Here is a 13,903-nt window from a genome sequence, read left to right as displayed (position 1 = left end):
GACGATGACAGGCAGGGTACGACCGGAAATCAGGCCATTCCGCCTTCAAAATAAAACTCTGGCCACAGAACCCCCCCTCAGAGTGTGAATATGCAATGAGAAAATATTTAGATACATTTACTGTGATTGAAATCATTCTTTCAGCAGTCGTCTTTAATTTAAGGTTATGTTGCCAGTGGCAACAGCCCAGTTACACGGCAGTTGAAGATTAACTGATGTTAAACTACAGTTATGTGAGCAAGATCTGATCAAGCATATTTTGTCCATCATCTTCAATGTGCTATTCATATACATTGGGTGTGGCACTTTCTGTATGTACTCCATTTATTATGTTTGGTTTTTTTTAAACTATGTGTGTGTTATTTAGTTTTTTCTGTGGTGAGTTTACTGCTAAATTAGCCATGCTATTTGTTGGAGGCTAATGTGTTGCTAATCCAACATTCTAGCTAGCGAGGTAAGTTGATTATGTTAGCTTAGCTGTTAGACAAGTTGTCAAACTATTTTATTTCATTTGTGGACTCTATTTTACTTGACTGACTGTGTTGTACTTCATACTACAGGGACCGCCGTGCCTTAATGAATGATACTTTGTTTACTTTGTTGAATTATAGAGGGACAACATAATTTAACAATTAGCTGTTAGCCCAGCTAGCTTATACTTCTGTGCTTGACCGGAAGTTTCGCACACATAAACGTAACATGGCGGCGTCTGTTTTTCCATTGAAAATAAGCTGGATATAATATTTCTTTCCATCCTTAAATTGAAATCCGTTTTTTATGTAACTTGTGCAATTGGACATGGCACTCCAACCGTAATTGGCCAGCAGCATTACACAGCAGTCTGTAGGCAGGGGTACCTCTTGTAGCTAGCTAGTAATCAATTTTTAACCATGGTAACATTGGTCTATTCTTGTATTACTTATTTTTACTTTGATTAAATGTACAAAGTGCGTCTCTCTTCATACCTATGCTCCTCATGTCGAGTCGCTCGTGTTTTAATATGAAAGTATTGACCGGATCTTTCTGCTCTGTAATGTTGCTGTTTTGACGCTGTCAGTCTCTCATAAATGAGTGAAAGCTCAGGGACCGTAACGATTTGAAAGCGGTGCTATCGGGCATACCACACGGGGGTTGACCTGCAATACAGTGCCGAAATCTTTGGGGGTCCATGTCCATCTTTGGAAGGAAGCAAAGGTTGTCTGGATGACTGAGAGGCGCCCCAACATCTGAAACACACCAGAGGACGCGATTCTTCAAGTGCATATTTATGGAATAAAACCAGGTAAGGCATCATGATCGGTCTGTATGTGATCTATAACGATGCAACAGCGCAGTAAGATGTGACACGTGCTGCTGCGGCTGCGAAAGTAACAAGCGTTACCGTTTTGTTTTTCTGGTGTCTTTTACTCGCCACTGTAAGGTGACGAGTCCCGTTATGTCCCCTGGTATGTGTGGAAATCGCAGCTCAAAGTAAAGATATTTCACCGTTAACGTCGCTATTTCAGATCTTCTTGTTTTATAATCACAATGCAGATTGCCATACTGGCAGATGTATCCTGGTGTCACAGCCATCCCAGAGGTGGTAGTCGGCTGCTCCCTCTAAACTGTCTTTCCTTGGAAGGAAGCTGAGATGGGGGGGGGGAAAAACTGTGTTGCCTAATTTCACCAGAACTGAGGATCCCAGTCTTAAGACCGTACTGGCTGTTACATGTGCAGATGTTAATTAAATGTGCAGATGTTACATCAATCACACAGTTGCTTAAAGATATCATCAAACAGTCAGGGAATAGAGGAAAGTATTGTTCTTACTAAAAGACACATTTCAACTCCAAATTGTGCCTGTGGGCATGTCGGTCACTCCCCTAAATAGCAGAGAAGGGAGGAGAGGAGAGGAGAGGAGAGGAGGTTAGGATATCAGGGAAATGTGGACCAGATGTTGTCTGTTAATCATTCTGCAAATACTGTAGAAACATTTTGAATCCAGCTTAAATAATCATCTATAATTTGCAATTTCCAGGCAACATATGTTTCATTTGTTAACATATAATTTATGCGCCAGGAAATCCACTATCATCATTTCAGAGGTCTAAAGGTACAAATTCAATTTTATAATAACATCCCAACTATGTCTGGCATTCCAGTGGAAGGAAGAGGAAATGAGAAAAGACAGAAAAATGTGTAAACTGGTCTGTGAGTTTTAATGATTTCCCCCTAAATCTGTGAGTTTACTTACTCATTAGTTATTGCTGACATACACAGAACATTTGTAGGAAAAAAAATTAGCATGCATAAGCTTCACATATGTCTCAGAGGAAATAAATCAGTGGCGATATTTCTGCGCGTTTGTATGTGTTGGAGCTGCACAGTAGCAGTGGGCTGCTGTGTGGGAGGTTTAACCAGAGGACAGATCTGTAGGCTCGTCCTGTGAGCAGTGAATCAGCCTGCTATTAGTGGTGCATGTGGGAGCTGTGGCCGACAAGGTCGCCAAGCAAAAGTTTCTTATATTTAAGGAGCACAGACAAAAGAATATGGAAGCATTTTCCCATCACAGTTGATCTGTGACGTATCTGCTCAATATGAGGTTTGTGCACAAACAGTATATCCCACTACTCTGGATCAGATCGACATCCTCTGAAATGAAAACTCATGTCCAAAAGAGGAACATGAGCTGTCATACCGCCATGTTTATCTCGGGCCAAGTTTCCTGTACTGGGAAAGTCCTTTCCTTCCTTATGAAAATTTCCTGAGCCATGCTGAGCGGTACAGCTTACAGCACACATGACACACACAGCATTTCCCTTGAACTGTCATAACTGTGGCTTTTGCAGGAAGTGAATCCATTTAACAAAACTCTTGGTGCATTTCACTGAACCCTTGTAGCTTCACATGTGTTCATGATTGTGAAAACTCTCCAGATCACAAGCATCAACTTGCAACTTTGTGTATACACACCGCAAATGAAAGAACAATGTAATCCTGAGTCAGAGGGTGTTTAGATGGTTGCTTGGCGTAACTCTTATTAGCCCGAAAGGGGGCAGGGAGCGTTCCATCCATATGAACACTGCTCTTTGAAGAGTACTGTGAAAGGCCTATTGTAGAGCACAATTGTCTGCCTGCTTGCTGCCACGGTAACACTCTCACACTGGCAGCAGGACTGAAATGCTGCAGTGTTGTTCGCTGCCAGAATATGTGAGAAAAGTGTCATTTTACCTTGACTCTACTGATGTGAATAGAAACCCAATTTGTGAGATTTCTCACAAGTCATTACTTGTGCTCGCTTCAAATTCTCTTTTGAAATCTGAGCCATTTACAGCTTGTAACTGTGCTTTGTTCACAAAGCTCATTATGTGTAGAATCACAATGAAGCAGCGAAAAAGAAGATTCCTTAGTGAAGCCTTACGGACTTGCAAAAGTGAGCTCCCATTCCTCCCAGGCTGGCTCTCTGAATGACCTTTTTTGCAGAGAATTGTGTTTGTTCATCAGCACTCAATGTTTCATCTGTATATATTATCTTTGCCAAGTGTGAAATCAACCACTGTAGGCAGAGGAGAGGATCGTGCTGTTCATTTATGCTGGACTACCTAATATCACAACTACAGCAGGAGAGAGAAAGTATTTTTAGACGTTTGCCAAAAGCTTTCCCCTTTTTTGGTCCCAACCCTTATCCTGTTGATTTTACTAGAGTGTGGGAATGTGTTTGTACTAGTTACATGCATCGCTGTGGATTGTTTTTAGCAGCTCAGGGGTGAGACAGGTTGGTAAAAGAGGGGACTGTGCTCTGGGGTTAAAAATGGCCACTTGTGGGATCAATGTGTGTATTCATGTCAATGTCAAATCGTGGGTATGATGTTTGTGAAAGGTAGGCAGCCATTTCGAAGTTTTCACAAGTGTGCTTTGTGTGTGTTGTCCAATGTTTATATCTCAGCAATGAGCTTGAGAATGTAGTTATCTATATTGTAAATTGCGACATACACTGTTCAGGCCACGCGGAGCCTGGATTTGTCGAGTTGACAGCAAGTCTCATCTCTTTCAAGCAGGATTAAGCAGGAATGTTTGGCAGAGCTGCTGATGACTGGACTGCTGTGCTGACATATCTTTTAGTCATCTGCAGAAGTGCAGTGCTATCATTTCCTATTCTGTTTTCCTTTTTGATAAGGCCTTGTTGTTGCCTGCTTCCTCTGGTTGGGATAATGGCGACACAGTATACTGGACAAAACCATCAGATAGCGGTGCAAACGGACACCATCTGCGGTCCCAAACAAGCACAACTGTTTTCTGAAAACTAATAGCTGAAAACTGTCTCTCGTAATCTGCGCACATTAACATTGAGAAAAGTGTGAACACGTTTCCCTTCTGTCCCCAACAGCCATCATGTCAGGGAAGTCAGATGGGAAAAAGAAGTGGGCAGCAGTCAGGGGTCGCCTGGGGTCCTCACAGGACTCAGACACCCAGCAGGAGGCCAACCTGGAGAGCGCCGATCCAGAGCTGTGCATCAGGCTGCTGCAGGTTCCCACTGTGGTCAACTACTCAGGGCTGAAGCGTCGCCTGGAGGGCAGCGACCAGACATGGATGGTCCAGTTCCTGGAGCTGAGTGGGCTGGACCTCCTCCTGGAGGCCCTGGACCGCCTCTCCGGTCGGGGTTGCTCTCGCATTGCCGATGCCCTTCTGCAACTCACCTGCATCAGCTGCGTGCGGGCAGTGATGAACTCCTCCGCAGGGATCCACTTCATTATAGATAATGAGGGATACATTCGGAAGCTCTCCCAAGGTTGACTATTCCTTCATTTTGTGGAAAATCATCACACACGCTGCACTTACTTCTCCACATAGTGTTCATATGCTGTCATTTGGTCATAAGTCAGGTGATTAGATTGCGCTGTGTGACTCACTCACAGTCATGTGCTTCACGCACACTTGCTTCATGACCTCACTAAAAAGTGTATTGAAAATATTGAATTTTCTCACCTTCAAACACACAAACACATGTTTATCTGCAATGCGTAGCCACATCTCTAGAGGACAAAGTTCAAATTGAGTTGCCTTTAAGGCGGTGAAACAAAGCAATTTGCTTAGGACTGGGCAGGACATGGCAGAAAGGGTAGAGATAGGGGCTCGCTCTAAGAGAATTGATGTATTGATGTTTGTGATCATGATGTCCCGCAGCCTTGGATACCTCCAACACCATGGTGAAGAAGCAAGTGTTTGAGCTACTTGCTGCCCTCAGCATGTTCTCTACAGACGGTCACCGCCTGGCGCTGGATGCCCTGGACCACTATAAGGCAAGTAGACAAACATGTAGAAGAGTAACACTTTCTAAGATTGTTTTTTGAAATGTTAAGTTGTGGGATATACTGTGAGTGAGCCTCCATCTTCTCTCTGACTAATAAACAACGCCCTCTAGTGGTGCATTGCAAGCACAATCATCACAATCCTTCAGAATCTCAGTCTTCCTCAGTGACACTGAGGTGATTTCTTGATTTTCTTAATTTCCCCTTCAGGGCGTGAAGACACAGCAGTATCGCCTCAGTGTGATCATGAACGAGCTGCAGGCCGCAGATAACGTCCCCTACATGGTTACACTCCTCAGTGTCATCAATGCCCTCATCTTTGGGATGGATGACCTCAGGCAGAGAGATAAGATGAGAAAGGAGTTTATCGGTAGGTTCTCTGTTCAGCTGCTTCTTAACAATCGATCAGGAGTCTGGAGTCATCATGACTAAGGTCACACTGTGGTAAACTGTTTTTCCCCTCTGTGCTGAAAGTGTGCAGTGAGGAAAGCAGGCCATCAGCAGCAGGCAAGAGCTCTATTACAAATATCTCTGTCACCGGGTCCGTCTAAGAATAGGTCTAATGGCCTCATTCTCGCTTTGACAAAACGCCTGAGAACCAAGCAAACCTCAAGTGGCTAAAGCTTTGTGTATTCATGCATTTTACACCATAACTAGTGGCTATCAGAAGTTACAATTTAAAGAAAATGTCGTCACTCTTACACTGATTAAATCACACTGTTATTTTGATTATGTCATTGTGAGAGAGCAGGCCATCTGAATGAAACTCGCTGTCCATCCGTCTGTTTTCAATAATGGATTACTCTTTCTTGTAGCCTGTGAAGTCAGTCCTTCCACTTATTGGACAAAAACAGGATTAACCTTGAACCTGTTTCCTGTGAGGCCGCAGTGTTGAGCACTGAGCTACCAGCTGCTTGAAGATTGCCACAGTTGAGACAGTTTGACAGCTACAATCATAGCCACATCTGTATAAACCTTCGTAGATTCATTAGAATGCCACTCACCACCTTGGACCAATCAGCTACTTGTTTGGCCACTCCTCTTCTGTGATTGCTCACCTGTGACTTCCTGCCAATTCCCCAAAACCGAACATATCTCACAGTGGAGAGATGCGTGACACCTTTTGAAGATAAACTTTCTCAAAAAACTGATAATTGGGTGTTGCGATAATCAGCATTGTGTTTTATTGTTGTCCCGCAGGGCTTCAGTTACTTGATATTCTGCCAAAGCTGAGGTGAGCCTTCCTTCTGTTGTTCACATTTGATTTTTCAGTCTCTTTGACATCTAAAGCAGATTTTTACGCAACAAATTAAGTTTTAAAGGTTAGTTTTAAAGTTCACAATCATTACAAGTAAAATGGTGCTTTTAGGAAAAAAATGTTTGAAATGCATTTCTGTTAATGACAGTAATTTGAGCAACTGCCATCGCTTTTTGAAAATTGGAAATGGCATTTAAATGCCCCCATCAGTGATCTGTATGTGTGTGGTGTGCAGGGAGAAGGAGGATGAAGACTTGATTATTCAATGTGAAGCTTTTGAAGAGGCAATGGCTGAGGATGAGGAGGAGCTGCTGCGGATCTATGGGGGCATTGACATGAGTAATCACCTGGAGGTTTTCACTACACTCTTTAACAAGGTGAGAGCTGACTGGTTTTATCATCTACAACTAACAGGAGACTGAATGAATCACCATTTAATTCATTATGTTTTTGAGGCTCAGGTATGTAGACACAAGTATGTAAACACCCCTCTTCATTTGTGCGAATGCGTGTGTTGGTGTGTGCAGGTGAGCAGCTCTCCGACCTCTCTGCAGCTGCTGTCCATCCTGCAGACGTTGTTGGTGCTGGGGCCTGGCCGCTCCGATATCTGGCTGGCTCTGGAGGCCATCACCAACAGAGCCATACTACTGGCCCAGGACCGTGAGTCAGCGCTGAAGCAACAATGCATTCACTTTAGGTCAACACTCTGAAGAGGCTAATGGCTAGCTAATTGCCTGCTCAGTGATTCATGTGTGAAAGAGAGGGATTATCCAGGACGGCTGGAAGCCTTTGTTTTTAGCGAGAGAAGGTGTTTCAAATGGGATTTGTCAGTGTGAGCATGTGTTTGTTTGGATTTGTGCTCCAGCTCAGATGGAGTCCTGTGAGAAGATCATGCAGCGGCTGATGTCCTCCAAAGGAAAAAGCTGTGAAGGTCATCATGAGGTGGACGGGCAGCTGGTGAAAGCGGATAAGTCTGTGCAGACTGATTTCGACCATCAGGACGGAGTGAAGTCAGACAAAAGCATCACATCCTCTCAGAGGCCACTGTGTGCCTCTCCTCCGCCTCCCCCTCCGCCCCCGCCTCCTCCTTTACCCCCTGGTATGACTGCTTCCCTGCCCCAACCATCCAATCAGTGCCCAGCTCCACCTCCGCCCCCACCGCCTCCGCCTCCTCCACCGCTACCTGGAGGGTTTGGTGGACCCCCTCCACCCCCTCCCTTGCCTGGGATGCCGCCGCCGCCCCCCCCACCCCCTCCGCTACCATCGATGGGTGGCGGACCACCACCTCCACCTCCCTTACCTGGCATGCCGCCACCTCCTCCTCCTCCCCCAGGCATGATTGTGGCTCAGACCAGCCAGGCCCTGGGGTGCGCTGCACCCAAGACGACCAGCCGATGCCCCACCCTGAGGATGAAAAAGCTCAACTGGCAGAAACTCCGCGCTGTGACCGGTGAGCGGATAAAACATTCCTGCGAAGGCTGAAATTATCATTATGACGACAATCTGTCATCTTGTCACGAGGGCAGAACACCCCGGCTGAGTTTAAGTTCAAGGGTGTCAGTTTGATGTATGCTGACACTAAAAAGGAACATCTTTGCCTTATTCGCCCCTTCAGGCCATTTTAAATAGATAAATAGAACAGCATTATGAGAAGCGTGAGTGAAGACACTGGCAGAGGGCACCTGTGTTGAGAATAGATGATGGAGATGAAACATTGATGCGAGCTGCACTCTAGACAGACGATTATGTCAAACGTGGCTGTTATTTAACGTGGGTGTTGCAAAGGATTCCCTCGGGTTTTGAGACGCTTTCAAATGAGTCTCAGCCGTGGTGTTATGTTGATACAAAATGGAGCCACATGAGCTCATGACAGTTTCCTCTCTTCCTGCGCACACACAGATGGTCACTCCATGTGGGCCTCGGTTCAGAAGGAGCCTCCTCCTCGGGAGCCGGACTACAGCAGTATCGAGCAGCTGTTCTGTCTCCCGGAGACCGAGCACAAAGACAAGGGGGCAGCTGCTCCTGTCAAGAAGGAGCCTAAAGAGGTGTGCTTGGTCAACACTCGACACGGCTCCGCAGAGCTGTAGCGCTCAGAACAAACACACCTGATTATCAAAGCCGAATAATCAATAAGCCTCTCTAACTCCTCTTTTTGTCCATAGATTACATTCATTGATCCAAAGAAAAACTTGAACCTGAACATATTCCTAAAGCAGTTCAAATGGTGAGATATTGTACATTGTTTTGATGTTTTTTTTTTTTTTTGTTTTGTTTTATTAATAGTTTGGTCAGTTTTCCAGCTCAATATTTCTCATTTTTCTCTGTCCAGCAAAAATGAGGACTTTGTAGCCATGATTCAGAATGGGGACCGCTCTAGGTTTGATGTAGAGGTGCTAAAACAGCTTCTAAAGCTCCTACCAGAAAAGCATGAGGTTTGTGCTCCATCCTTACCTAGAGATGTTTGTGCACACTTATGTGTCATTTAAAAAATGGTAAATGTCTGAGTCACTGTGTTTTGTTTTGTTTTTTATGCAGATTGAAAATTTGAAGTCCTTCCAAGGAGAAAAAGACAAGTTGGCAAATGTTGATCGCTTCTACACCTCCCTCCTCACTGTGCCATGGTGTGTATATATATACAGTTTTTACACCAATTCTGCTTTTAACTTTTAATGATGTGCTTGCTTGGTATTCTCAACGCAATGCATAATGTCACACTTGACTCATTTACTTTGCTTTCTGGCTCATTCCCCCAGTTATCAGTTGAGGATTGAGTGCATGTTGTTGTGTGAGGAGACCTCATCAGTGCTGGACATGCTCAAACCTAAAGTCAAGCTGGTGGAGGAGGCCTGCCAGTGTAAGTAAACCCTTCAGCTCTATTCTCACGCACGCCGCTGCCATTCTTTTGCAACTATCCAGTGCAAGATGTATATGAAATACTCACATTAGCATGATGTGACACATTTCTCAGCTCTCAGAACGAGCACCCTCATGCCCAGTTTCTGCAGGCTCATCCTCGACGTTGGGAACTTTCTCAACTATGTAAGAGCCTCGTCGGTCTCATGTGTATTTCGTTTAAGCTGACATTTAGACAGAGCTTGCATTTTTAATCATCGGTCTACTTCCAGGGAAGTCACACAGGGAACGCAGAGGGGTTCAAGATCAGCTCTCTGCTCAAGCTCACAGAGACCAAGGCCAACAACAGCCGCATTACGCTGCTTCATCACATCCTGGAGGTACACAAACTGGCACACAGCTGCCATAACTTATTTTTTTCCTCTCATTTATGAACCTGTTTAATTACCCAGCGTGTGGCTTGTTTTGCAAAGGAAGCAGAGGCGAACCACCCGGAGCTGTTGGAGCTGCCAGATGATATCGAGATCTGTGAAAAAGCAGCAGGGTACAGAAACCTTTCACATCTACTTTAGCTCAGGGTCCTTCTTAATTGGTCCTCAGTGGATCTGTAACAGACATTTAAATAAAGCTTTTACACTTTGCCCTCAGAGTTAATCTGGACTTTGTTCAGTCAGAAGCCAGTTCCTTACTAAAACGACTGAATGGCACGACCAACAAGGTCTCCAACTCTGTCGAAGACGTCAAGGAGCAGTATACAAAAGTTGTTGAGGTGAGACAGTGTCTCCTGCTTTGCCTATGGTTTTTTTTTTTTTTCCCAAGTTTCATTTTACTCTCATTTTCACTGCTGCAGGAAAGTCTGGAGGCATGTCAAGCTTTAAGTGGAAGGTTGACTGCGTTGGAGGAGAAGAAGAGCGAGCTGGCTGTTTACTTATGTGAAGATGTCAGTCAGCTGTCACTCGGGGACCTGTTTGGGACCATCCGGACATTCCGAGCACTTTTCGTCAAAGCACTGAAGGTCAGGGAGGATGCTTTGTTGATGTTAGTCATAATGTGACTGTCCCTATGATTTGTGGTCTTTTATACACTGTAGGTTTATATTGTGTATTTTTTTAAACCTATTGTGACTGTGTGTGTGTGAATGCACTTTATATATACACACTGCACAGTGAAGTCCACCATCACTGTACTATGGGGGGGGGGGGGACTGGAAAATGTCTGCCCAAATGACACAAAGACAATTTGCTACGTACACTGTGTACTTGGCAGTGAGTGAAATCCTCACTTTCATGATAACAGGAAAACAAAACCAGGAGAGAACAGGCAGCCAAGGCTGAGAAGAGAAAGAAGCAGCTGGCAGAGGAAGAGTCCAAGAGACAGAAGGGAGAGAATGGAAAAATAAGTGAGTTGTGAACAGCCCTCCTTACTGTCGCTGCACTAGAAATTCCCAACTAAGATGTAGTTTGAACTGCATGTGTTTTAAGCCCTCTTTTTACCCTCTCTCTTTTACCAGTCAAGAAAGGCTTTGTGCCACAGAACGACGGCTGCATCATCGAACACCTCCTGGCGGATATCAGGAAAGGTTTCAGCCTAAGAAAGACCAGGCCAAGGTGCGATTCGGAAAGCCTCCCTTCTAGTGAAATGCGTAGGGATACCTGCCCATCTGGTAAGGACAAGAGACTGTGGCCTCCATCCGCAGTTCCTAGCTCCGCTCCTGAGCCACTTAACTGCGAGCCACAACACAGCCTTGCTGCTTTATCCTAGGGGCTTTTATTTGTGCTTTACCACTGCCGCCTTGCTGTCTTAGCGCCATCGCTTAGCTGCTTTGTTGGGCTATGTTAGCATTTGTTTACATGGACCGCATTTTATTTTCATGCGTCTTTGCTTGCTGCGAAACATCACCCCATTTCAAGGACAATAATGGTCTCACTGTGTATACCTTCACCGTCAATGCTACATTTTTCTTCCCCTCAGGATCAAGTGCGAAGCCTGCAGACGGAGATGCCGTAGAAATGGGCACCACTACCGCTCCCACCAAACCTCAGACAGAGCGTCACCCAGCCAGCGCAGGCGAAGTGAACGGCTTCATCAGCCCATCAGAAGAGCCTCCACCAGCACCACAGAGTGCGGTGCAAGACAGAGCAGCTGCAGCTCCCAACACACTCCCAGGAGAACCAGCCACGACAATACAGGCACCCCCGGAAAGACCTGCCTCGCTGCCGGAGGGTCAACGCCCACCGAAACCCGCAGTGTCTTCACTAGATATGACACAACCCCAGCCTCAGGTTGAAGCAGAACATCAACTGCGTCTCTCCACGAATGGCTGTTCAGTGGATTCAACAGAGACCAGCGTCCTCAGCCCATCTTCGCTGTCAGAGTTGGACCTGTCAGACGCTGTGTTAGATGGCACCTCCAGCATTTTACCAGAGAAGCTGATGCCTGAGGAGCCAGCGAACATTAGTGTCAATGTTCAGATCAAGGAAAGTCCTCTGCCTAATACAGACAATGTGACACAGAGTAGTGAAAGCAATATACTGGGAGATGGGAAGGGTGAAACTAGTAATAAAATAAGCCATTTAACAGAGACTGTAGGACAAGAGAAGGGCCAAGAGGAGCGGGAATGCAACACTGTAAAAACATCGGGGCAAGACGAGTTTGTGAGTGGCAAACGTTCGGACCCTAAAAGCAGTGTGACCACACTCGGTGAGGACATCACGGGGTGTGATGTCACAGATGGACCGCGATCAGAAGATCTGCCGTCAGGCTCTGAAGCCGTGCCTCCATCCCTAAAGCCCCAGCCAAAGAAACAGAGTCTCTTTAAACGAAACAAAAAGAAGAGTAATCAAGGTAATTTCTCCATTAAGTTAAATAAAGATCATGTTTGGAATGCTAGTCTCTTCATGTGTCTTAAAGGGAAATCCTCATTTGCTTTGTTTTTATTGCCTTTAACGTTTTATATTTTATATAGCGGCTATTTTAGTGTGTTTTCCTAAGTATTTTGCATGATAACCTGTGTTTTTATTGAGTATAGAATTCAGTGTGCAGATTTAATGTTGAATGGATTTAAATATGGCCAGTTTGTTTGAATGCTCTGTTCTCCATTCTGACTCTCTGAAACACAAGGTAACAGTGGGAAAGGACACACTAAACATAAAAAAGGCTGTGTGTTGCAGTGAGGTAGGTCAAATCGATGGGATGGCGAACTGTAAGCAGGAACATCATCCTAATGAGCTCAATCACCGTCGAAGCTTTGTCCCAAATAACACGTCATTTGTTGGTCTAACTGGAATCTGGATTTCATTTGTCTCTGTCGTCTGGCTTTTAACACTCGCTCTCTCTTTAATGCTTTTCCAAATCAGACCAAAATTTTAACATCTTTTTAATCAAATGTGTCTCGAGGTGATTCTAATGTCCATTAAATCGGGGGGAAAAACTAATTCTAAAAGTAACACTATGTACAGCAGTAATGCTCTTTAATCAGTGGTTAAATCATCCAACATCAGTTTTCTGGTCTCGAGCAGCCGTGCAGTCTGTGAAGTCATTGTGAAGTCACCGTGGACTGAGTTATTTCATGAAAGCTGTCAATTTTGTGTTTCTCCTTCCATATTTTCTTGTCCATTCTGCGAATCTGCAACTGGGACTGTTTAACCTACTAACACAGTCTCGTGTGCTTCCTGTAAAGTGTGCTTTTGTTAATCTTTGGATGAAAGATGCTGTATGTGATATAAATGCATTAAAAATGGTTTTACCACTAAAAAAAAAAAAAAAAAAGCTTTTTAAAGCATCCTAAAGCCAGTTTGCAAACAACTGTGAATACATTTCTCCTAAGCAACAGTTTTATCCTGCTGTGAATAACTTTAAAGGTTATTAAAGTGTTTTTAATGAGATACATTTTTGATTCCAGTTATTCACTGTGGTCTCTGTTTCCCTAGGTGACTCCAGAAAAAGGAAATCGAGAGGAAAAAGGAAATGTTAATCTCGCACAGGATTTCTGAACTGGAAGGACTGAAGTGTATTTTGTGAGACTACATGAATACCGAGTCCTTGAGGAAGATGCTGAGATCTTCCTCCTGCCATGATTTTGCTTTTCCAGACCAAGAGGAGTCGACGCATCTTAATGCTGGGATCTTCACAGCATGGATGTCAAAGTGTCACTTTATGTAAATGAGCTGTTGTTTTTTGTGTACATGAGTGGTTTTGGTCCCACAGCTATTCAAGAAAAAAAAAGTTAAATATGCTTTATATGTTTTGTATAATTGTTGTAATATGCAGTGAATGTGATTTGCTATATGCTCTATTTACCTTTAAGCACCTATAGAGAGGAAGATGCAGTGTTTGGTGCAAAATATTTATCAAATCAAAAAGTCCTGGTCTTAATTTCTTTATAAAGCCTATTATCCAGATGATCTCTTACCCAAATATAAAAACAAAATTTAATGGATTGTAACATTTTATGTTGACTATATTTTAATAAAAGCGAATTAACAGTTCAGTCTTTTGTTTTGTG

General features: G+C 44.2%; 1 protein-coding gene across 2 annotated transcripts; it reads left to right on the top strand.

Annotated features, from left to right (window-relative positions):
- The first annotated feature begins 4,369 nt into the window (after positions 1-4,369).
- inf2 (inverted formin 2) lies at positions 4,370-13,886 on the top strand. 2 transcript variants are annotated; one of them, XM_070842829.1, is made up of 22 exons: positions 4,370-4,768; positions 5,164-5,279; positions 5,499-5,658; positions 6,489-6,522; positions 6,782-6,923; positions 7,074-7,206; positions 7,412-7,996; positions 8,446-8,591; positions 8,709-8,770; positions 8,876-8,978; positions 9,082-9,167; positions 9,300-9,400; positions 9,515-9,585; positions 9,672-9,779; positions 9,873-9,943; positions 10,048-10,168; positions 10,250-10,414; positions 10,696-10,798; positions 10,910-11,062; positions 11,371-12,243; positions 12,520-12,573; positions 13,329-13,886. In XM_070842829.1, the coding sequence occupies exons 1-21, from the start codon at positions 4,372-4,374 to the stop codon at positions 12,570-12,572; spliced, it is 3,783 nt and encodes a 1,260-aa protein (XP_070698930.1). In that variant the 5' UTR covers positions 4,370-4,371; the 3' UTR covers position 12,573; positions 13,329-13,886. The 2 variants fall into 2 exon arrangements, with proteins under 2 accessions (XP_070698930.1, XP_070698931.1); XM_070842830.1 differs by lacking the exon at positions 12,520-12,573.
- Positions 13,887-13,903: the final 17 nt, after the last annotated feature.

This window comes from Pempheris klunzingeri, chromosome 13, assembly GCF_042242105.1.
Source record: "Pempheris klunzingeri isolate RE-2024b chromosome 13, fPemKlu1.hap1, whole genome shotgun sequence".
NCBI classification, from domain to species: Eukaryota; Metazoa; Chordata; class Actinopteri; order Acropomatiformes; family Pempheridae; genus Pempheris; species Pempheris klunzingeri.
This window is presented reverse-complemented; position numbering and strand designations above follow the sequence as displayed.